Below are 26033 nucleotides of genomic sequence, written 5' to 3' on the forward strand. Positions count from 1 at the left end.
TGTTATAATCTATAATAAAAGAGCTGTCACCTACGGCTAATTACTGAAAATTTTCTACATTAACTACACTTAATTCCCCAAATATTTAAGTTCCTATAACCTAAGTTAAAAACAATCAGTAATGTAATGAACTTTTCAATCTTACCTCATAATCTTAGAACATGGGACCTGGGATATTTGCTCATTAGGAATAAGCCAGTAGTTACATGATGCTTCTCTCTGTGCACATTGATCTAGGGATCATTCTCTCTCCCTCTACAAGGGAAGCAGCACATGGTTTGACATACTAACTAGAGTGGATTCCAGATATGCCTAGCACACTTCCCTTCCTCAGTAGAACTAGTTTAAACTAGTTGATGCAGTATCTCATTTCATTTCCAAAGAGTTTAGGCTGAGCTCTCTGCCAAGCAATAGTAGCTATAGAATAGGAATGGCAACTGGCTTTAGGTGTGCACTGAAGCCAATGGGGACACACTATGAGGACACACGTATTTATCCCAGGAGTATATGCATTCCACATGTGTTTGTCCAGAGGGTGTGACTCTAGAGGAAAGCACTTGTTGGTAAATAGGAAATTTATTCTAGTACATTTCTGAAAAATATGTTTAGAAATTAACTGGTTCCTTTTTAACAAATAAAAAAAGCAGAGATGAAATCTCTTAGTCTGTGCTGGTTTCTTAACAGTCCCAGATATTGAAGTCAGCACAAGAGAAAAACCTAAATCCTGATAAGACTTGAGGATTTTTCGAAAATTAAATGCAAAATAGTTGCTACTAAGTCATAGAGTAAGAAGACAAAGCTGGAGCTCTTCTTGATCTGCTTTCCATGGAGGTTTTCTCTGTGCAAACCCAGGATGTAATGACTTCAGTGGCCAGAAAGCTGCTCTTGGAACTCAAAGCGGACCATGTGAACTGGAATGTACTGTGACTCTCATAATTTATTTGATTTTATATACATGTATATTATAATATTTCTAAGGTCTTTTCTGTTTTTAAATAAAAGCTATGTTTTTGAAACCTGTAAGTCTGTATATTGGCCACATTTGTTTTTTTTTTTTTTTTAATGTGTTCTCCAGATCCAAAATTGTTAGTCTGGGATGATGTTTATTCTTGAAATAGCAAACAAGGGTGATAGGAAGGCTGGTTTCAGAGAATAATTCTAACCTCTGCATTAATGTGCCTTTTTCTCTCTCAGCCAAAGCCTCTAAGCCTCACAGTCGATGATTAGTTGAGAAACACACAGAGATAATTTTGTGTGTGCGTGTGTTATAAAAGCTTTTAACAAAACAGCCACACAAAGTTGTGTTTTTTATGGGAATTAACCATATTGCATAAACATTTGCCACAGCAAAGGGCACTGCCCCATGGGGTTTAGAGCTGTTGTGAGCCATGTCCTAATGGTGATTGGACATACAGGGTCTTGAGAAAGCTGTCAGTGTACAGGAGTGCTTTGTTCATAGCAGGTAATAGGTTGTAGGGCATTAGTTTAGTGGCCAGCAACAAAACACTTCACCACTCTGGTGTTCTTTTGCTAGACCATTAGGAGTGGTACCTGCTCTAATGACCAGCAACTGTCTTACCAAGTGACGCGAAAATACGGTACAGTATATAAGTGAAGCAGGAATACGGTACAGTATATAAGTGAAGCAGGAATATGGTACAGTATATAAGTGAAGCAGGAATATGGTGCAGTATATAAGTGAAGCAGGAATACGGTACAGTATATAAGTGAAGCAGGAATATGGTACAGTATATAAGTGAAGCAGGAATATGGTACAGTATATAAGTGAAGCAGGAATATGGTACAGTATATAAGTGAAGCAGGAATATGGTGCAGTATATAAGTGAAGCAGGAACATGGTATAGTATATAAGTGAAGCAGGAACATGGTACAGTATATAAGTGAAGCAGGAACATGGTACAGTATATAAGTAAAGCAGGAATATGGTACAGTATATAAGTGAAGCAGGAATACGGTACAGTATATAAGTGAAGCAGGAATATGGTACAGTATATAAGTGAAGCAGGAACATGGTACAGTATATAAGTGAAGCAGGAACATGGTACAGTATGTAAGTGAAGCAGGAATATGGTACAGTATATAAGTGAAGCAGGAATATGGTACAGTATATAAGTGAAGCAGGAATATGGTACAGTATGTAAGTGAAGCAGGAATATGGTGCAGTATGTAAGTGAAGCAGGAATATGGTGCAGTATGTAAGTGAAGCAGGAACATGGTACAGTATATAAATTGTCATAACAGGTGTTGGATGGAGTTGAGCACATCAGGCCCAGCTTTGTAAGGACAGAACTGAAGGAAGATTGAGAATGTGCACCAATATGCTTGGCCTTGGGTTTTGTCTGATTCTGCCAAACCCTGACATTTAGGACCTCCCTCAGAATTTCCTGACTCCACCTTTTAGGAGCTGTTGAAAGTACATAAGAGAGAACACCAGGAGCAGAAAGTTCCATCCTGAATGCATGATGAGTAGTCAGAGTCACAGTGGACTAACAGACAAGTTCTCATAAAAAGCATCCTCCTGTGGGGGAGATAGACCATAACCAAGGGACTGTGCTGTGTTCAGCCTCTCCAGGAGCTGGTGTGTGTTAGGGAACATGACATTCACATATTCATAGGTAATATGACATTCACATATTCATAGGTGTGTTCTTTAAAGAATAGAATGTAGAACTTTCAAAGTGGTTTGAGATAGGACTGTCAGGGAAGACTTATTTTAAAAATGATATCAGAATCCAGACTTAAGAGAGCTCAGGGAGCCACCATGTGGAAATCTGGACAAAGCAGAATTTGTGAGCAGGTCTTGTATGTCACCAAAACAACTTAGACCTCCAGTGAGAAGGAAAGCCGTAGGGGGATCTGAGCTAATACTTGAGAATCTCTCTGGCCACCTAGTGGAGGATAAGAGGGATAATGATGGATCACGAGATAAAGGTTATTTGAATAATTGAAGATGGGTTGGACTAGGGTCATAGTGGGAGAGGTTACAAGTGGTCAGATTACAGATCTGTTTTGAAGTTAGGCCCTTTAGATGCACTGGGTGAGGGAATTAGAGAAGCAAAGGATGACCCTGAAGTTTGCAAACTAAGAAGTTATAAAAACAAATGTCATTGCTGTCATTTACTAAGAGAGATGAGGAAGATGACGGGAAGCATAGGTTTTTAGGACAGTGGTTCCCGACCTTGCTAATGCTGTGATTCTTTAATACAGTCCCTCATGTGCTGACCCCAATCATAAAATTATTTTTGTTGCTACTTCATGACTGTACTTTTGCTACTGCTATGTATCAGAATGTAAATATCTGATATTTCTGATGACCTTACGTTATGGCTCCTGAGAAAGGGTTATTCACCTCCAAAGAGGGGGTCTTGACTACAGTTTAGGAAGAGACCAGAGAAGATATGGCAAGGTGCTGTTCCTTCTACAAACTCAAGAGCAGTATAGAGGAAGATACTGGATGAACAGTGGTCATTATTTAAATGGTCATTGCTAGTAAGTTGGTAAATTATGTAAATAAAAGCTGTTTAAATGATTTAAATTTGTATGATGATCATGTCATAATTGACTTTTATTATATAATGAAATAATGCCAGAAAGGTTAGTCTTCCCAAAATCAAAAAATGAAATCATGGCATAAGTATCCCAATGCTCTGATAACTTTGCTTTGTCAGTAACAAATTGACATATAAGGGGAATTCTCACTATTTCCATAATTGAGCAAAAAATTGTGTTTTGCCTTCACATTGTACATTCATCCCTAAAATCAACAGGCTTCTAGAGGGAATTATGGTCATCTTGATATTTGAAGAAGCTTGTTTAGGTTATGTTTTAGTCTTTGATGTATTTAAAGTGTATATTTTAATATAGGTAATGTAGGCTTTAAATTTGAATATGCATGTTCAAATTCTTTAAATGTGATGAGTGTAATTTATTGTTTAAAAACATTCTTATGTTTAAGAAAATTTTAAATTGTTTATTTCATGGTAATTTATTCTATTATCAGTTATATCAAGAAACTGCATTACACTTTTTTTCTTTTCTTTTTTTTCAGAGCTGGGGACTGAACCCAGGGCCTTGCGCTTGCTAGGCAAGCGCTCTACCACTGAGCTAAATCCCCAACCCCCTTTTTTTTTCTTTTGAGAGAGGGTTATCATTGTGTAGCTATGGCTGGCCTAAAACCCTATGTAGATCAGACTGGCCTGGAACTCACAGAGATCCACCTACCTCTGCCTCCCGATTGCTAGAATGAAAGATATATACCACACTTGGCCATTTGCATATTCTTGAGTGTTTTCCTTTTCATATTAGAATGTATAATGCTTATTTATTTATTTTAGATTTTTCCACTTTTAATTATGTGTGCCTGTGAGAATCTGTGATGGGTTGTGTGCATATGAGTGAGGTTACCTAGAGAGGCAAGAAGGGTCCGTCGGATCCTTGGAGCTGGACTCACAGGCAGGTGAGAGCTGACTGACCTGGGTGCTGGGATTTGAACTCAGGTCTTCTGCCAAAGCAGTACAAGCTCTTAAGCACCGAGTCCTCTCTCCAGCCCTTATGGTGTTTACTTTTGAAACAGAAATTCAGGAAATGAAAATACAAGTGATTGAGATTTGACATTGTTGGGCTCAGTAGGATGACACCCGCATATTACCATTAGCAATGTAAAAGAAAAGTTCAAGTCCACCAAAACCACCTACACTGGTCTTTAAAGGTTTACACAGGGTTTATCATTTTTAGCCAGTAAAGCAGAGAATGTTACTTATCATATAAATTCTTCAAACATTTAAAATTTCCTAAGAAATGTATCGTCTAATGAGTTAAATATTAGGGACAGATTAATATGGTTCTTTTAAGAAGTTCGTATCTTTAAAGGTTGTATTTAGTGTGCCTGCCGTTTGGTTTTTGTAACCTTGGCTGTTATAGCATTACTCTTCCAACCTCTCATTTCTGTAAATAGTAAACTCTTTCTGCTCACACAGGAAGTCCTGCATGTTGCAAGTGTGGAAATGCAGATAACGGCTGCAGTGTCCTTCCTGACCATCCTTCAGGAAGAATCAATGTCAGTCCACACGTTTGCACACTCCTTCCTGCAAGTCATTCTCCTGCACCTGGAGCACAGGGATACAGGTTGGGCCCAGCATGCTCAGTTACATTCTTGTTTATGTTACCTGGCGAGGGGCTGTGGTTCATTTGCCTCCTGTGGGCCTGATGAGAAGGGCTGAGGTCCTGTAGGAAAGATCCCCGGAGAGAGAGCATAGGAGTGCTTCCTCCAGCCCTTTCTTCCCTTAGATGTTTCCTTCACGTTTCCGCTCGTGGGATTATCATACAGTAAGAATAGCATATCCCTTCCTCAAATTACTTTTCAGTATTTATAATTTTCTAAAGTTATTCAAGACAAAAACTGTAGAACATATCTTAGACTAGTGAACAATAATCCTTACTTTTTATAAAATGGGATTGCAGCTGTTGATGGACGAGTTGAGAATGTTTGTCCCTGAGATGTTTGACCTAGTGTGTTGCATCTATGCCCATTAGGTGTCAGCAATGCATGGCTGGAAACACTTCTCTCTGCAGTAGATTTATTGCCAAAAGAAACCCTGAGGCATGAGGTAATTCTGTGTTCCTCTTTTGCTTTTTGTAAATAGTAAGTTATGTTGCAATTTTTTTTTTAAAGAAATAAGGTTGTTTTCCATTGTGAAAGCAACACATACTCATTGCAGAAAACGTAAATAATTCAGAAACTGTAAGGAAGAAAGATGATGTATACTTGTGTAATTGGCTGGTTTTAAGTTGTTCCTGAGCTCTGTCCTTTAGCTTTCCCTCTGTGGTTGCTGCTTGTCACACCAGGAATTATATTGAGTCGGAACATGGACACTTTTCACTCAGCATCATTTTCATGTGTGTAGTTGCAAATTATTTACTTGTTAGATGCTGGAAGCGATTTTTGGCCTTCTCTTTTATTATCAAAATACAGCATCTCTGTAGAGCTTTTCAGGTGTTCTGTAATTGTAGCATTTATAAAAGTGGTGTCCTCCGGTGAGGGGACATTAATATTCTTAAGCTCTTCCCTAAATCTGTGAAATACAGTTACCCTGAGTTTTTATTAACAGTGGTGTTCCGCTGGGATGTGGCTCAGCTGGTAGAGAGCTTGGTCAGCAGGCACTAAAGCCTGGGTTTGATCTCAGGATGCCATTAGCCAGGCATGGGGTCATCTGACTGTAACCCTGGCACTCAGAAGCTGAAGGTAGGAGACTGCAAGGTCCTTGGCTGCACTGTGAATTCCAGTTTATCCTGGGTCGTGTGCGACTGCCTTAAAGTCAACAATAAAAATGATGTTCCAATTTAATTTGGTAGGCTAAAGGCATGAATGCATTTTAACTGGAAATTTCAAATTATACTGTTGACTATTTTTTCATATATGTAATTGGTTGCATTTATTTAGAAATTATCTGATCCTGTCCTGTAGGCACCATTTATATACACCACCTCTCTGCCATCCTTGTTACATTTCTATCTATTTGTATAAAAATTAGTCCCAGGTGGCATTTGCCTTTCAATTTTCAATGTGGTTCATTTTTTCTCTTGAAAATTTTTATTATAAACTAAGATGACAGACTAGAAAAAACAGCAAATCTGTCTTCTAATGAAATAACTTTGCATTCTTTGAACATTCTCCTTGTATGTATTTCTTTGTAAACATGGTAAGAAGTTATTCATTGAAATATCCTCCACAGATCCTTGTGTCTTTGTCCACACTCTAGTTTGCCGTTCTATCACAGCACCAGCATACTCTCTGTAAGCCGGCACCTGTTATCCAGTAATGTGTTGTACCCGATGGCAGGCATCTAAACATCCCGTAGAGTGACCAGCCCAGCACAGTGCAGAGGGCGTTCCTGTGTGTTTGAAGAATGGTGTAAACATGAATGGAGCAATCGCTACTCAGGAGTGCTTGGCATCTTTAGCGTGTGACCTCTCATAGAATCGTTGGCATGAGAAATAGCAAGGTTAAAATAAAGAATGAGTATGAGAATGACAGACCACTATTTGTAATTCTTTGCAGTGTGCCATGCTGTTGGGTATTTTAGTGCCTAGAAGATGACTAATACAGCACCAGACTCTGGTTTTTTTGTCCAAAAAACCGAATTTCCTAAACATTTTCCCCATATTGTCAGAATAAATTTAAAATTCCATGTGAAACAAAGTTCAGAGTATCTGGTGGCCAGTTTGTCTTTCTCTGTTGAAAATGTGTATTTCAAAATGATCCTTCCTCTGCACTCAGATCAGTGCAGAGCTCGCCCAGGAGCTTTACCTCGTGCTTTATTTCTAGTTGGTTTCAGTTGCTTTGTCATCTGTGCCTTAGCCGAGAAGACAAAGAGATGATCTCAGTTAAGAGTGACCATGTCCCTCAGTTGTAATTCATGCTCTTTAACAAGGTTTGAAAATGAAAATATTGTTTGAAGCCGTTGTTGTTAGCAACGGGAGTGTCTAATTCTCTGTCCATCCGTTTATCTCTCAATCGTTCCCTTTTAGATTCTGAATCCACTTGTTTCCAAGGCACAGCTTTCCCAGACTGTCCAGTCGCGTTTAGTTAGCTGTAAGATTTTAGGAAAACTAACCAACAAATTTGATGCCCATAGGTGAGTATTTGTACGTAATTGTGTTTCTTTTATCAAATTGATTTAAAACACATAAAGCTATGTTAGCAATGGTTACTGTTACATTATTCCACACACTCACAACCTTAGCCATTGCAGCTGTACAGACGTCTCAGACAAGAGTCTACTGGAAGCATTTCTTTTCAGTTTCATGGGGTTTCAAGGTCGAGCTAAATCATCCTCTAGCTCCCATCTTAGTCTTCCCAATCCCAACCATGGTTGTCTTGGGACTTCCATAATTGACAGACTTGACATGAAGATAGGATTTCTGCTTTCTTACACCACTGCTCTGAACTCTGTATTTTGGATAATCTCATAACAGAGCTTGTCTGCTGCCCATGCTGCTCACGGTACATATGGTGGGATATAACATGAGAGCGAGTCTCAAAGCAGACGCCAGCTCGTGCAGTGCTACAGCTTTCTGAGTTAACTATGCGTATTTAACTGCCGTACAAAGTTTACCATTACTTTTAACAAATACTGTCATACATGTGTTACACGTAACTGATGATAATACCCAAGTTATGTAAAAATGCAATATAAACTGTGAAATCTTATGTTTAAGAATATTAGGGTAATAAGCTAAGTCATGATATCTATCTATCTATCTATCTATCTATATATGAGCATATTATTTGAACATGTACATACACACAAATGTATACACAGCACATATGTATAATCCATGTTGATATAGCTAACCTGAATGTCCCTTTATCATTCCCTTCCAGATCCTTCCCCTTCTCATTTTGATTCCTCTTTTTCTTCTATGTCTACCATGTCTAATTAGTGCTGCCTACATGGACATGGATGTGGGCAACCTGTCTACCCACCTTGAAGAAAATGACCCCATGACCTTTGCCAGTAACTTCTCAGCTCAGGGTGGAATCTCATGTGTCCCTCTCCTGTCATTGCTGGGATGTTGCCTGGCTTGTTGTTCTGCCAGTAACTGAAGTTACTGTAAATTCAGAGCATGCCTTTCCCTCTTCTGTTTCTTACCTTCTATCTGCCTTCCCTTTCGCAGTGTTTCCTGACCCTTGTAGGGTTAGAATACTCAGTGGATGCTTACTCTCTCTCAGCCCTCTGACGAGATGTGACTCTTTCACACTGGTTCTCCCACTGCCGAAAGAAGCATCTCTCTCAGCTGAGAGCAGCACTGCTGTGTAGGCACAAACATAAATGCTTAGAAGGCAGTCTGACAGCTGTGCATTTAGCAGAGTAACTGCCCTAAGTCTGCCTATGGCCTGTAGCCTCCCAGCTGTGGGTTTTCGACAAGATTTACAGTAAGAGGCATGGATTTCCTCCTATGGCATAGCACTAACACCTAATCAGAGAGCAGTTTATTGCCTCCAGAACAGTCTCGCCACCATTGCGCAGACGTCACATCTTGCCTCATAGGTCAGTATTGCTGCATGCAAGAGCAGCACTGGGGAATTGTGCTGATAACTTTTCCCCACTAGTTGTTCACATTGCCTCTTCTGGCACCATGAAAACTGGCCAGCAGGGTAGAAGCCTTCATGTCAGTGCTGACTTGATTTCTCTATAACCTATAGAACAACCAAAGTATGTAGTGTCTTAAGTGATAGTGTCTTACTATATAGTTATATGGGCAGCCAAGAACAAGATCAGTAATAGGGAAACATCACACATCTGGTAGTAAGGTTTTTATTTAATAACATGTATCTTCTAAGGAAAAGAGTGTTGTGTACCCTTGCAGGGTACTGCCATTCAAACTCCTTTATAAAACCATGTATCTTAAAAATCACCTGATGAATGGTTTTCCTAAAGCTTTTCCACACGCCCTTAGTTGGGTTAACCTACTCAGTAAGTGTTCTATTGCTGTGAAGAGATGTGGTGACATCTTCCCAACTCTTATAGAAAACAGCATTCAACTGGGGCTGGCTTACAGTTCAGACGTTCAGTCCATTATCATAGTAGTGGGAAACATGGCAGCATGCAGGCAGACATGGTGCTAGAGAAATAGCTGGGAGTTCTCCATCTGGGTCTCCAAGCAGCAGCAGCAGCAGCAGCAGGAGGAGGAGGAGGAAGAAGAGGAGGAGGAAGGAGAGATAGAGAGAGACAGAGACAGAGACACACACATACACACACACACACACACACACACAAGAGAGAGAGAGAGAGAGAGAGAAAAGGCTGCTGACTGACTGACTGACTGACTGACTGACTGACTGACTGGGCTTGGCTTGGGATTTTGGAATCACAAAGCACACCCTCAGTGGCTTACTTCCTTCAACAAAGCCATGCCTCCTAATCTTTTTCAAGCAGAGCCATTCCCTGAAAACTAAGCTTTTAAATATATGAGGGGTTCTATCTTATTCACACCATTGTTCCTACCTTTCATCTCACCTCTCCTTCCATTCCCTGTCCCAATCTATGCTTAAACCTTTCATCAATATCTCCCATGATCGTTTTTTTTTTTTAATTGGATTTTTTAAATTTACATTTCAAATGTTATTCCCTTTCCTAGTTTCCTGGACACAAACCTCCTATCCCCCCTCCCCTTCTTCTATAAGGGTGTTCCCCACCCCAACCACCCCTGTTACCACCCCCCTGACATTCCCCTGCACTAGGGATCCAACCTTGGCAGGACCAAGGGCTTCCCCTTCCATTGGTGCTGAACAAGGCCATCCTCTGCTACATATGCAGTTGGAGCCCTGGGTCAGTCCATGTATAGTCTTTAGGTAGTGGCTTAGTCCCTGGAAGCTCTGGTTGCTTGGCATTGTTGTACATATGGGGTCTCGAGCCCCTTCAAGCTCTTCCAGTTCTTTCTCTGATTCCTTCAACGGGGGTCCCATTCTCAGTTCAGTGGTTTGCTGCTAGCATTCGCCTCTGTATTTGACATGCTCTGGCTGTGTCTCTCAGGAGAGATCTATATCTGCTCCCTTTAAGCATGCCCTTCTTAGCTTCATCAATCTTATCTAGTTTTGGTGGCTGTATATATATATATATGGGCCACCTGTGGGTCAGGTTCTGAATGGCCGTTCCTTCAGTCTCTGCTCCAAACTTTGCCTCCATATCCCTTCCTATGAACTTTTTTTTTTTTAAAAAGGTTTATTTATTTATTTTATGTATGTGAGTACACTGTCGCTGTCTTCAGACACACTTGAAGAGGGCATCAGATCTCATTACAGATGGTTGGGAGCCACCATGTGGTTGCTGGGATTTGAACTCAGGAACCTCTGGAAGAGCAGTCAGTGCTCTTAACCACTGAGCCACCTCTCCAGCCCCCATGCTACTCTCATATCATATTCTACTATCCCATCCCTCAAGGCCTCTCTCTCCATCTCATGTGCCCTTTCAAGCTTCATGCCACATTAAACATTCAAATCTAAAAATTCAAAGATGTTCTTTCTCTCTCTTATAATGAGATTTTGGGAATTTTGAAAATATTAGTCTAAAATGTGCATCCATTTACACATTTCTTTTTTTTTTAAATCTGTCTTCCTCAGCATTAAAAGAGAAATACTTCCCCTGGTAAAATCACTCTGTCAAGATGTGGAATATGAAGTTCGATCTTGTATGTGTCGGCAGTTAGAAAATATAGCTCAGGGCATTGGGTAAGTGTACTTCCAAGTCCTTACGCCGCTCAGTCGAATTGCCCGAGTGCGACACGTGCATGCATTTCATGTAAGTCTGTGATTCTTCATGTGCTGTCCCCAGGTGATCATAGCAGGCCTCTCCTGCAGGCCTCTCCTGATGTATCTACGGTAAGAGATAAAGGGGGACATATTAAGCATGGCAGTAGACATTCAATTAATGCCAGTTTCTTTCTTTCTCATCCTGGTTACTCAGTCATAGTTCTCAGCAACCAGATCCATGAAGGGACCATGGCCCAGGAGAAACCACACCTGGATTATAGCTGAACATTTCTTTTGGTTGACCACATTCTGGCTATATTTGTAGGTGTTCTAGGTGGATTTGCTGTTACTGAAGTCTTGTTGTATCCCTATGCAATTCCAGGCTCTGTGTATGCCTGGATTTGTGGCTCTTCTTGCCCACTGGGGACATACATTTCAGGAAGTAGAAGCATAGGACAGGCAGTCTACTACATTCTGCCTAAAACCAGATCCGAGGTCAGAGTGCAAGTATAGTATTAAACGAGATCTCTAAAAATCATCTTGGGAAGTGGTTTTTGTTTTAAGGGTTCTAAAGCAGGAGATTGGTGTGTCTTATGTTTAGTAGAGAGTACAGGGACAGTGAACTTATGACCGTGATGACGGTGGAATGTCACTAACAGACCCAGGACATAGTCATAGACCGTGTGCTGTGTCTGCTAACCAGTTCTTGTGTTGTGATCTCAGAACTATTTTCCTGAAAGGTCCTCCCGACGCTTTGTGACTCTTTTGGATTACTGTGGACTATAATTACCTCAGTCCCATCTAGGCCATGCATATTAGTCAGAGCCAGAATTTGATCGGACGGTGTACTACTTACTCACTTCAGAAAGATGGATACCTATTCATTTACTTTTTGTTTCAATCTTTACTGTTTAAAATGGGAAAGCCAAGTGTTTTAGTTACTGCTCTGTTACTATGAGCAAGGGAACGTATAAAGGGAGGAAGTGATTGGAGGCTTGCTTACAGTGTTAGAGGGTTAGTTCATAGTCATTATGGTAGGAAGCAGACAAGAATGGCTCTGGAGGACTAGGTGACAGCTTTATATCCCAATCAGCATAAAGAAAGAGGGGAGAGTAGACACACACACACACACACACACACACACACACACACACACACACACACACACACACACACACACACGGGGAGTGGCCTTTTAAACTTTAAAGTCTACCCCTAGTGACACACCCTCCCAAACAGGGCTACAGCTATTTCAACAAGGCCCACCTCCTAATCCTTCCAACTGGGGACCAAACATTCAAAAACCACCCCACCATCATGTTCAAATTAGTCTTCCCTAATTAATTCAGGATTATTTCTTAAGGATTAATTTATGAAAATAAAATTACAGAGAATATACTCAGCTTTCAGTAGGTTAGAAATACATTTAAACCAATTTGCTTGATCATACGTGCACATTTATTTAGTGTTGAGTTCTCTTGTCCTATTACAAATATAATGGTAGGACTTTTCCTACCTAGGTATGGTAACAGAAAAGTAATGGTACCTCGTAGCTGGAAGTGCCAGTCAGCTTTCTGTTATTGTCAGATGCTGTGACAGCTTATGGAGAGAAAGCTTTATTTGGGGGCTGATGATCTCTTACATTTGGGCTCGGGGAGGCAGCACACGTGGCAGAGCAAAGCCATCACCTCTTGACCAGGAAGCAAAAATGAGGAAGAAGGTGCTGTCTGTGTCCAGAGAAGGTCTCCCGTGTCTACAATCTCCCAACATGACCTGTGTTCTAAAGTTCCCATTGTCTCCTTATAATAATCAAAAGAGTAAACTAATTATCTACTTAATATTTAAAATTATTTAAATTCTCACTAATACAGTGTGATTGAAGATTTAATGAGGAGACATTCTTGAGACAAACAAAAATCCCTGTGAGACTAAAAGTTCAAATAAAATTCAAATTAAGAATTTTAGGGCTGGAGAGATGGCTCAGAGGGTAAGAATACTGTCTACTCTTCCAGAGGTCCTGAGTTCAATTTCCAGCAACCACATAGTGGCTCACAACCATCTGTAATGAGATCTGATGCCCTCTTCTGGCTTGCAGGCATACATGCAGGCAGAAAGCTGTATGAGGTATACTAAATAAATAAGAAAAATATTTTTTAAAAAAACTTTTAAAAATTAATATAGGATAGAGAAATTCCAGTGCATAGTGAATAGTTGTAGAAATCACTCTCTGAGCTCAGAAGAGGAAGATCAATGTATAAACTGCTCGGAGGTGTGCTGTTAGACTGTGGTGGAGAGAGCTGTCTTGTGCATGTCCTGCTGAGGTTTTGATGATGTCCACATCATACAACAAATACAGTAGTTATAGAGACCACAGTAGTAAACTTCATTCAAGTGAGGAAACTGAGGGGACAATTTTCTGTTGAAGTATTGTTTGCTCCCCCCACCCCACCTTTTTTTTTTTTTTGACAGGGCCTCATTATGTAATCTTTGCTGGCCTGGAATTTACTGTATAGACCAGGCTTAAACTCTGAGATTCACCTAGCTTTAAATTTTTTTAAAGACTTATTCGTTTGTTTGTTTGTTTGTTTGTTCGTTTATTTATTTTTATCAAAACAGAGTCTGTGCAACCCTGGCTGGCATGGGATTTACTTTATAGACTGGGTTGGCCTTGAACTCAGAGTTCCTTCTGCCTCTGCTATTGAGTTGTTTTATTGTTTTGTTTTAAACTCTGTTGTACTATGCGGAGTATAATTTATGCTGTCTTCTGTATTGTATGCAACAAAGGCTGTATCCGAAGGCTCCCTTTCATCAATATGGCCCTCGTCATCAGTAGAGATGGAGTGCTTATGACTAGGTTCTATGCGTTGTTATTCTATAAAAACATTTATCATCCCTTCTTCTTTTAGATTGAATATCCAGTGTTATCTACCATTCTTTCGTATGGAAACTAATTATTTTAGTAATGTCGTATGCACTTCAGATTAATTAGAAAAATAACATGTCTCAAATTTTAAATCAAGTGATTTTGCTTAAATTTCTTCAAATACTGATAATATTTTTTCTTAACTAACTGGATCATTTCCTGAAATTTAAAATAGAAAATTATATAATTATATAAAGTGTAATACAGTACCCTAGTTATTAAAATTTCTATAGTTAGCAGTAGTTCACAGGAGAAATTAGAGCTGATTTGTTTTAAAATTATTAGTGGTATTTCTTAAATATTTTTAAATCTTTGAGACTTTCATACAATGTATTTTAATTATATGCCTCCTAACCCCCTATTACTCCTCCCATATCCACCCTGTGTTTCTTATGCCCATGCTGCCTTCCTCAGCAGTTGGCGTGCGTGGGGATGGGAGCAGGGCACTGGGACCGGCTGGGCTGTTCAGCTGTTTTCATTAGACTCTGGCTGCGGGTTTGCTGCTCTGACTTATTTTCTTCTACTGCTTATTGTGCAGGACAGAACTGACAAAGAATGTGGTGCTTCCCGAATTAATAGAACTCTCTAGGGATGAGAGTGGCAGTGTGCGGCTTGCTGCTTTTGAAACCTTGGTTAACATGCTTGACATGTTTGATACAGGTAAATCTGTGTGTGCATCTTCATCTCTGAAAGGCAGTTTTTCATGTTTTCCATCACTTGTGAGGAGCAGAGGCTGCTTGAGATTTTTCTGTCAAGTGTAGAGCGTTACGGGTGTTCCTCTTTAGTGTTTCGTGTGCTTCTGCTCTTACCATCCACGAACCTAGAGCTGCCGTGTGCTTCCTACTTCTCATTTCTCTCCTTAGAACATAACTGACAGGGGTAGAAGGTGAAGAATTTGGCTTGGGAAGTATCCCGTAACTTAATTCCCTCAGCTAACTGATGTTAAGTCCTGACTATACCATTTCTACTTGACTAGGACATGATTATAACGTGTCTAAGAGAGTTCTTTCTTAGTAATAGTTTAATGCCATTGGAGGAGAAATTTGGAGTAGATCACCCAGTGGGGGATGTGTGAGAAAGTATTTCTTGTTCTTATCCAAACCAAGGCACAGCACAGCGCATTGCTCCACTAAGCATGTACCCGGGCCTAGATTGATGCCAGCTCTGGACCAGAAGTTCATCAGGAGATGTTTTGTCAGCACTGAGGTGTGAAAGTCACCTGCGTAACTGTAGGGTTGGGCTCACAGGGGCTATCAACATTCGATCTGAAATAGGGCTTCTGGAAGATTACTGTGGTATAGATGAGAATTCTGTGTAAATATTTCAGAATGGTCATTGAGGTAATACAATAACCACAGGTTTCTTTGCTGGGTTGTTCTTCGAGTACTAACAGCATTTTTAATCTTCATATAGTGACGTTTCTCTCACGTCATATAATGCCTGCTCTGTTAATCACTAACTATTGTATGGGTTTCCTTTAATAACTCCTGGCGATAAGGCCCTGAATTGTGATGGTAATACAGTCATAAAAGCATGACACCATGTCTCTGTTAGAGCCTTTCACCTCTCTGACGCATGTCTGCTGGCTTAAGCTACTGTGGGAGTTTTCATGAGTATCTAGAAGACTTAAATATTGCTATCCTATCAAAAGCATATGGTCTAAGTAGATGCCTGTACTTAAAGAATTGGTCAACCTTTAAAGACCATCTAGGAAGTAACAACAGTGAAATTAAGTAGACAGGCTAGATTTCAAGTTGACTTTGATTAAAAAAAATTAAAGTTACAGTGTGGCATGGGAGGACTGTAAGAGAGACCTGGAAGCTCCCAGGGCTTGCTATCTAACTACTTAAATATTAGAATTCTCCTGGTTATTCGGACTCAAGACCCCTTTCACCTAGTTGTCTGTTTGTGGGGACCCTATGTACATTCCCCTGTGGTCCTGTGCAGTTTCTGGTCACCTCACCCCTTGTCTCCAGTCCCCCTGTCACCTCGGTCAGGTATTTCTGTTGTTAGTCTATCAGAGACTTTTTTGGGGGGTAGTGGGGACTTGTATGTGTCTTATTTTCCACATGGTAAGGTCAACAACTGCCTCTAAACTCTGTATTGTTTTGTTCTGTTCCCCAGATGACAGAAGTCAAACTATACTTCCCTTGGTGAAATCATTCTGTGAAAAGTCTTTCAAAGCAGACGAATCAATTCTGATTTCTTTATCGTTTCATTTAGGAAAGCTATGCCATGGACTCTATGGTATGTTACCTGGGGGCTGCGAGACAGCTGCTCTTCTCTTTTGTCCTACTCATTTCAGTCAGCTCTTTTCCGGTAGCACTTGCTTTCCAGTGTGCAGCCTTAGGAGAACTTAGAACTTGGCAACTTAAAGCACATTTAGAAACGATGTTTTTATGGATGGCACCTTATTTGAAAAGTCAGTAAGTGCAGCCCACAGAATTTCTGGGCAGTTTGTATATTTAAGATGCCGTGTGCTAATACAAGTTCAGGATGTTAGCTCTTTGTATGCAGTGAGAATAACTTTAAAAACCATTTCTCAAATGATAAATATGGCATGTGAGTAATTCAGTTTAGCATGTAGACTAGAACTCAGGAGTCATGTTGTTTGAGCATATTCTTAGCTTTTTGGGATCATGTAAGAATTAAGCTTGTATCTAGTACAGTAATATTCTTCATGTGGATTGCAGACATCTGGACATTGGAAAATGTTTTACAGTGTCCACTAAATCCCCGGATCCGAGACAGTGATGGATGTGGAACAATTCTGTTGAGGAATAGTACTTTTGATCACTTTGACATCTTCCAGGCTAGGTTCTTTAGCTCCATCTCTGTAGATACATGTGCATGTTTTCCTGCAAAGACTTTAAAATATGTACCATAAGTGCACAGTAGTATTATAAGAATGGTCCTGATGATGATATTATCTTAGTTCTCCACCAGCTGTAGAACTAATGGAGACACCATTCCTGTTTTCTATAGTTCGTATTTTTAAAATTAAAATATTATTTATTATTTATTTTTAACGTTTATTCTTCTCTCATACATTACATCCCAACCACAGTTTCTTCTCCCTCTATCCTCCCAATCCTTTCCCTTCCCCTCCCCTGTCCCCCAGATCAACTCTTCCTCTATTTCCCTTCAAAAAAAACAAAACCTTGGTATAAGTTATTAAAGTCAGCACAAGGTGGCGATGTGTGGCCTGCCAGCTCTCCTCTGAGTACTAGTTTGCTCCCTGTTGTGACTATGAAGCAGCCATCTGTAGCCATTTTGCTTTAAAACTTTGTTCTAAACATTTTTATTGTACTCCAGGCTTCTTTAAAAATTTCTTTTGTTTGCAATTGAAATGCTGGACTCAGGTTTTACATTTGTTTTAGGAATTTTCACTCCAGATCAGCACTTGAGATTTTTGGAATTTTATAAGAAACTTTGTACACTGGGTTTGCAACAAGAAAATGGCCACAATGAGAGCCAGATTCCATCCCAAATCGTAGAGCAGGAGAAGAAATACACTTCAGTACGAAAGAACTGTGCTTACAATTTTCCGGTAATAAAATACCTGCTATGCTTATTGGTTGTTTTGCTATGGCATTGACACATGAGTAGAGCACAGCAAATTTTGGCATCTCTGACTTGTGTGTAGCACTGTGTCTAACTGTGGAGTATTGGTACAACCTACATTTCTCTTTGTGTATAGATTAGAATTATATTTATGCATTTGTGTTTTATAGACAATATTTTAATAAATATGCTTAATACAATGTGATTTCCGTGTTAGTGAGATAATTAATACTAGGTATTGATGCATGTTTTTCTCTCCTTCCCATTCATCTCCTTCCACCTCCACTAGGCCATGATTGTTTTTGTTGATCCTAAAAACTTCCACATGGAACTCTATTCTACATTCTTCTGCCTTTGCCATGACCCTGAAGTACCAGTCAGATACACTATTGCTATTTGCTTTTATGAAGTAAGTCTAAGAATGAACTCCCTGCTGCGCCTGTTCATTCTCTCTGTGTTTTGTAGGTACTGTTTTAATATTCTCTATACTGTGTTTACAGACTTGTTATAAGATCGAGACTCCATCTCTCTTTCATGTTGTAGTTTTAAGTCTTGTTTTTGAATTCCCATAATTCTCTTTTTAGTGTGTTTACAAAATCCATTTACATAAATACATTATATTCATTTACTCATTAACCTATTTTCAGCATACTTAAACTAAACATTTACTTTAAGCCAGACATTATGATAGTTATAATTTAAAATGATTTGTTATATTTATACTTTGCCCTATGTTTAAGTAGTTTTGGGGTAGGTGGAAAATTGAGTAACAAATTGTTTGTGCTTACTGCTGTTACTGCGAGTGAGATTTGATGAGCGTAGCTCTTAGCTTCAGCCGTACAGCTTTCTATAAGCTATGTACAGAAACAGACTTTTATGGTAAACATGATTAACTTTTTATCTTCGAAGTTGAAATTAGGGACCCGTTTCTAAGAAAAACAGTAAAAACACATGCATGTAACAGTTGCCAAGCACATGACGAAAGTAACTTAAGAAAAGTTTTACCTTAGCTCACTGTTGAGGCACAGTCCATCATGGCATGGTGGGGAAGGCCTGGTAGCAGGAACAGAAGGCAGCTGGCCACAGCCGGGAGCAGAGAGCAGTGAGTGCTGCTGTCAGCTCCTCATTTACTTAGTCAGGGACCCCAGGCCATGGAGCAGTGCTACCCCAGTCAGAGTGTGTCCTAGTTCTCTTCTCTGTTGCTCTATTGAGTACCATGACCCAAGCAACCTGTGGGAGAGATGGTTTGGTGAGGCTCACACTCAAGGTCGTGGCCCACATTTGAGGGGAGTTAGGGCAGGAGCTCAGATAGGTGCTCGAAGCAGAAAGTATGGAGGAATGCGGCTTCACATGCTTGCTCTGTGCTTCTCTCAGCTAGCTGTCTTTTCCAGTTCAGGCCCACCTGCCTAGCAGCGGTGTTGCCCACAGTGGGCCGGGCCCTATTATGTCAGTTATCAATCAAGACAAGGCTCCACAGACATAGGCCTGTCTGATCTAGCAGTTCCTTGGCTGGGCTTCCTCTTTCATGGTGACTCTATACTGAGGAAGTAGACCACTGAAGCTAAGACAGGGTGGGCCTTCCCACCTCAGTTAATCCAATCTAGAAATTCCCTCACAGAGGTACTGTGAAGTTTGTCTGCTAAATTAGTCTAGATCCTGTCACATTGACAACCAGTATTAACTATCACAATATAGAAGCAATAACTTGTCCATTCAAAGTAGTCACATGACAGACTCTATAATTGATACGATAAAATATTTTCTTTCCTTATAAATCCTACAGTAAATTCTTATTGTCAATGGGAATAGTTCATCATCTCTCTTGTACTGTATTCCATGTCAAGGCACTACTAGATTAACTGAGAAAGTGTAAGACATTAATAACATCGTTATAAATATTATTTAAGATGCTTTGGGCTGTTGAGTCATATTCTTTGCTTCTTTAAAATGTCACCTTTCCAGGGCTAGGGAGATGGCTCAGTGGGTAAAGTGCAGAAGTGTGAGGACTAGAGTTCAGTTCCCATGCAAATCTAGGTAGGCATGGCATGCCCTCAGGAGGTAGACATAGGCCATCTCCAGAGCCAGCTAGCTGGCTAAACTAGCTGAATCTGGAGCAGCTCTAGATTTAAGGGAGAGACATTTGATATATAAAGTGGAGAGTGACCAAGAAAGACACAGCATCAACTTCATGTACCCACATACATGTGAATATGCATATGCATATGCACATGCCCAAATACATGCAAACATGCATACCAATGAAAAAATTTAAAAATGAAACTTTCTGACATTGATGGAGTATATTTCTACACTACAGTATAGGGAATATTCCACTTAAATGACAGTTATTTAAAGCAATCCCAATGTTGCACAGTTGTATCCTCTGTAAACTGACCCATAAAACTTTACTTTTAGAGGAGGAAGGAGACTTCCTGTTGGACCCTGCAGGGTATTCATTCATTAAGTTGTCTCTTACCTCCTTCGTTTAATCTTTGAGTTTAGTTTTATTTTGTTTAAGACAAACCAGCACACACGTGCGCGCGCGCACACACACAGACACACACGCACACACACATGCGCACGCGCATGTGCATCAGCATTCCTGTATAGGAGTCCCTGTGGAGATGACTGCTTCCTGTATTCTATGGATATCTGGTTGTCATGTTCTCACAGTCATACCTAATGCACAGGGTAAGGGTAATGTTCAGATTTCCAAACGGCTTATTTTGCTCTTTAAATAATGAAAACTCACCACTGTGCTTACAAGTTTTCTAATCTAGTATTAATACTAGATTTGATAATTACTATATTATAACTTTATTCTGATTTTTCAGAAAATGTCATTTTGAAAATATTTCTAACAACTTGAAACAACCCAAAGTGGAAAATTTCAAAATACTTTATTCAAAATACTTTAATCTTCCTACCTCAACCCCTGGAAACAAAACTTGACTCAAACTCAGTATGTTCTATCTTCCTTTCCCACCCTTTAAAAGGTTACATACAAACTGGTGAGCTCATCTTTGTGGGCTCTAAGTTTGGTTAGAGGAGCCATACCAAAAGCATCGATGTAGACCTGCTCAGACCCTGTCAGTTCCTCTCAGACTGAGGACGGGCTCTGATGTTGATGAGGAAAACCATCTTTCCTTTTTGGGAGTTACTACACCCAGTGTCACCAAGGGCTTTCAGTGCAGTGCAGTTCTGCTTTGAGAAGCTTGAGTGGGAAGAAAAGCCTGTAGGCCTCAGGTATTCTTTAAGGCCCGCCCCTTTGAGAGCTCTAAGACTTTACATTCTGAATGAGGGTCTTCCGTGGGTTGTTAGGAGCTGATGCAGAAGTCCTAGCCCTGGGAACCCATCCTTTGTACTAGCCCTCCCCTCTCGCAGTCTCACCCTGTGCCCACACACGCCAGCATGGCAGCAAACACATCCATGCAGTTAAACTAACTAGAAATTAATTTTATAGTTATGTTGTTACTTATTTCTATTTTAGAAGTGCTTAATAAGAATGTAGTTAACATGTATTTTAATATTATATAGTCTCAAATCTGAGAGATTTTCATTGTTGTGTTTTAGGTATCTAAACTTCTGAATTCTGGAGTACATTTAATACACAAGGAACTGATAACATTGTTACAAGATGAGTCACTGGAGGTAACATAAGTTCCCACTCTGGTATTTACTTCTTTTATCTTAAGCCAAATTCTATCAGTACCTGTGTCACTGTGCCATTGGGAAGGTCTTAGAAATTAGGAATGAAGGTGTGTATTGTTTATTAAGGAAAATCAGAAGTGCCCACAAGTAGACAAAAGAGAAGCTTCAGTTAAATCACTGTTGGTCTTTGTTCCGTTTTTGGTTTTCCAGTCAGGTTGCCTTTTTCTATTACAGGTTTTACACCCTGTAATCGTGTAGCATTTTGGACTTTTGCCCAGCATCGTTTTGAGAGTGTCTGTTTTCAGAGTATATTTTATCTACACGTACACTCATGAACATTTTGAAACTCTTCCACATGATGCTATGTTTGGCACCTTCTATTTGCCAGAGTGACTCTTAGCCTGGGAAGTTTAGCTACATCCCTGGATGTACACTCCTTTCCAAAGTGGGAAGGCCGTTTTGAATATGTTAGCTTTCTCCAATTTAGACAAGTAGAAGCTACACTGATTTTCTACAAAAGAAAAAAAAGGAACATCCAAAATGCTGTTTGCTCAGCAATACTTATGTATAAATTGATTTGTGGAGTTAACTAATTTAGAAGATAATAACCATTATGAATATAATATCTCTTTAAAAGGTACTAGATGCTCTTATAAATCACCTCCCAGAAATCTTGGAACTTATGTCTACTGGTGGAGAAAACAGTGTTCAGGAAAATAAGGTAAATCCCATCTTTCAAGAGAGCTGGAGGTTTGTTATCTTACTCGGCATGGTGGTTGTGAGGGAACAGCAGAAGAAGGTGTGAGAAATGTTAACATAGTTCTTGCCCTTGCGCTGGTCAGTGTCCAGCCCTCTGTGCATTTGTGAGGATGCAGGGATGCAGCCAGCGCATCTCCATTCAGCTTTAAAATGTACATGAGGGGTCTAGAGAGATGGCTTAGCAGCTAAAAGCTCTACCAATCTTATAAGGAAGGACCTGGGTTCCATCCCAGCTTTTTTATTACACAGTGCACAACCACCAGTGCCCGTCTCCAGAGCAATCTAATGCCTCTTATGGCTGCCTTTGGCACTGAACTCGTGTACTCCCCGCCACACATATGCATACAATTAAACAACAGATATATAGACGTTTACATGAGTTAGTTACGCTATGAAAAGGAAGGACTGACTACATTCCAGCTCTGAGCCATATTTGACAGGATTCCCATGAGATACTGACAATTGATTGAAAATATCTTAAAGTCCCAATTTCTGTACTGTTATTAAGGAATTTGGAGGCCTAAAAGTCATAGGCAGCTCATACCTGTATTTTCCCAGATGGTGAAGTGACATAGGAATGATTTCTTCCAAGTTCTTTTCTCCTTGGGCTGTTTCCTGCACTTCTGCTGTATAGGTGACAGTAGACTGGTGTAGATTATTTGAAAAGCTCTGAAGGAGGCCCTTTTTAGACCCAGCGTTTCTAACCATTGAACATACTATCTTTACAACACTCCTACAGTCTGTGCCCATGGAGGCTGCCAGCACCAGTTACCCTCTCCAGTTACATAGTAGTGCCAACTCCCACAGTTCTTGTTAATGTCTTTGAAATTTGGATTCATACTTTCAGTATTAATAATTATTATGAGGATAACAAATAGGACAATGGGTAAGAATCAGAAGGCCAAGCTTGACCAGAGTGAAATGTAAGAAATTTTGAGCTAGTTAGAATAGTTGCCTTGGTAACCAACCTGATGGCCAACCTGTCAGGAAGAAGAACAAGTCCAGACTCTAGGGATTTCATTTCCTGGTGCTATAAATTTTACTCAAGCATTTTTACAAAATGTTTGATTGTGCCTGCTAACTGCTGCCCGGTGACAACTGAGACGCCTTCCAAACTCTGAAGTCCTTCCCTGGGGGTGGTTCAGGCTGCAGTTGATGACCTTAGTCACCGTCTGCTCTTTCCTTGGGTTTCTTCACAGTTCTCCTCACTGCCAGACTTGATTCCAGCACTCACGGCCGCTGAGCAGCGAGCTGCAGGCTCTCTGAAGTGGAGGACCCATGAGAAGCTGCTGCAGAAATACACCTGCCTGCCTCACATCATATCAAGCGATCAGATTTATTACCGTTTCATACAAAGAATGTTCACCATCATGATGACCAATGTGAGCCCTGAAGTCCCCTGATTGTTTTGAAATTGGGGATTACTTTGTCATTACCAAATTCTTTAGTTTTTCAAGAAAGTCAGTTCCTATCAGCTTGGAAGGGTGGCTTTCCCCCAGGTCCCGAGGAGGAGAGTCAAGTGTCCTCTGATTGCCCTTCGCTCTTCAGCGGAGGGAGGTGTGACCAGGATTGCAAGTACTCTGCCAGGATAAACTTGCCTCAGACTTTGTGTTGGTTTGAGAAGTGGTGTGTGCATAACCCAGCCTGCCCTCAAATTACCAATAGCTGAAGATGGCATTGAACTTCTGGTTCTCCTGCCTCTGTCTCTCCAACTCTGAGGCTATAGGTGTGTGGCACCATTCTTGATTTCTGTGGTGCTGTGGATTGAACTCAGGGTTCATGCATGCTAGGCAAGTTCTCAACCTACTAGATACAGTTCCCGCCCTTTTACCTCAGACATGTTTCAGTTCACTGGAGAGAAAGATTGACAGGACTCTGTAATGTCAACTGCTGTTTCTCCTGCTGTCCCCACGTCAGCATCTCACATCTGTCAGGCCCTTATTCCCAAGGCTCCCTGCAGCCCCCTTAGTCTGGTGGGCTGTTACATTGGAAGTTATAGTCCCTGAGGGCAGTTACATTGGAAGCATGCAAGCCTTGGTGTAGAGCCTCTTGCTGAAGGAGAGGAGGTACAGCTTGCTTTCTAGACAGCTAACTGGAACCTCGTGAAGTTATCCACCTTTTATAAGAACTTCACAGTTCTCCTCACTTCCAGACTCGCTTCCCACACTCACTGAGCAGTGAGCTGCAGCCTCTCTGAAGTGGAGGACCCATGAGAGGCTGAGAAATGCACCTGTCTGTTTAGCCTAAAGTTCACTGTATATTCACGGTGGCATCCTATTGAAGTTTGTAAATTTCTTTAAAGCTGCAGCTAGTGGGGATGTAGCTTAGCAATAAGGTCCTGGAAGAGCATGCATAAGGTCATCCATCTCCTGTAACAGGAAAAACAAACAAACACACCATGTTTCTATGTTACAGTCTTGGCAGGAGCAGCTTCACTTTCATAAAAGGGAAATGAGGATACCTTCATTTAAAATTCTAAAGAAGTGTTAGCTTCAAAGATTTAGAAAGTAGAAAAATATTAATGCTATTCTTTTTAGCTTAAAAAATAGGAAGCACACAATATTACCTACCACCCAACAAGCTCATCACACGTACCAATGGAAATCTGAGGAATCGAAGGGTATGCCCTATGTATAATAATCTTAAAAAGTGACTTGACAATAATAACTCCTTGTTAGTTTTGTGCTTCTATCTGTATGTCTGTCTATCCATCCATCCATCCATCCATTTATTGTGTATATGTATGTGTGAGGGTATACAGGTACCATGACATATATGTAGTAGTCAGAAGATAACTCATGGATGCTGTTCAGAGGCCCTTTTCATTGATTTCTGTCCTAAATGAATATTTGTCTTGCATTATAGACATATTACATGAGGTACAAACTAAGTGTATTTTCATGCATCTTGAATATATATATTTGAAATTCTGTCATACTATACTAAACTGAAGAAGAGAGGAATAGGGTTTTATTTAGTTCATTATCTAGAATTCATTTAAGCTCTATTATGTTTCTGCTTATGTACAGGTCTTAAATTTTCATTTCTAAACCCTAGAAAACACCTTCCTTTTATATCCAACAGTTAACAATATCATATAGCATGGTGCCCAGTAGGACGGACACATGTGTAGGTGGAGAAGGACACAGCCAGCACCACTGTCTCGGTGTCACACAGCTGTTCAGGTTCCTACTGTGGTAGTCTGGACATTCGGTGAATGGAGAATTATAATGTAGATAAGTCAGGCAGGATGGTGTACATGAATTACAGTGGTCAGTGTATATCTGGTTTAAAGAGTTTTCTTTTATGGTATTAAGACTTCCTCTCTAATTTCCAGTACAGGTAGCTGGTTCAATTTAAAGTTCTGTGTAGTGGTGTGATGAATCTGAAGAGAGGGTTTGGAACATTGGAGATACCTGTCAGCCAGCTGGGGTCCTTTTGCTCTGTGTGACGACACTCTCTAATGTTAACCATTGCGTAGAGTTCTGGGCCTTGGCCTTTGACAGCTTTTGCATAGGTATGGGAGCTGGAGATCCCTCAGTGAAGAACATTATCCTAGACATTTAGTCTCTAGTCCTAGATATACCAGTCCCTAAATTCCTCAGTAGTCAATCTGAACATGGATTTCTACATTTCTACTTTAGAGGTTACACGGTTCTGGTGATGTAACTGACATGTGCTATGTTCGTCAGAATGTTTGTCAGATATGTGGAAATCATTAATATTTCTGAGGAACATGTCACTGAAGATGAGGTAGCAGGGAAATGATAGTCGAACACCGGTCACCTGGATGTGACTATGCAGGATTAGCCTGTCAGAGGATATTTTATGTACCCAGGTGATAGTAACATTAAGTAGTAGAGA

At 40.3% G+C, this 26033-nt stretch overlaps 1 protein-coding gene across 1 annotated transcript in view; it reads left to right on the forward strand.

The window, feature by feature from the left end:
* Positions 1-26033, forward strand: part of Ppp4r4 (protein phosphatase 4 regulatory subunit 4) — an 87963-nt gene that overhangs the window by 44759 nt on the left and 17171 nt on the right. The window contains exons 4-14 of the mRNA XM_032908312.1: positions 4998-5145; positions 5554-5627; positions 7549-7655; positions 11144-11251; positions 14734-14855; positions 16320-16442; positions 17576-17745; positions 18049-18168; positions 21333-21410; positions 22048-22131; positions 23369-23551. Of these exons, the coding sequence (XP_032764203.1) occupies positions 4998-5145; positions 5554-5627; positions 7549-7655; positions 11144-11251; positions 14734-14855; positions 16320-16442; positions 17576-17745; positions 18049-18168; positions 21333-21410; positions 22048-22131; positions 23369-23551 (1317 nt within the window). The remainder of the gene's footprint in view (positions 1-4997; positions 5146-5553; positions 5628-7548; positions 7656-11143; positions 11252-14733; positions 14856-16319; positions 16443-17575; positions 17746-18048; positions 18169-21332; positions 21411-22047; positions 22132-23368; positions 23552-26033) is intronic.

The sequence above is a fragment of the Rattus rattus genome, chromosome 7, assembly GCF_011064425.1.
Source record: "Rattus rattus isolate New Zealand chromosome 7, Rrattus_CSIRO_v1, whole genome shotgun sequence".
Classification (NCBI taxonomy): Eukaryota; Metazoa; Chordata; class Mammalia; order Rodentia; family Muridae; genus Rattus; species Rattus rattus.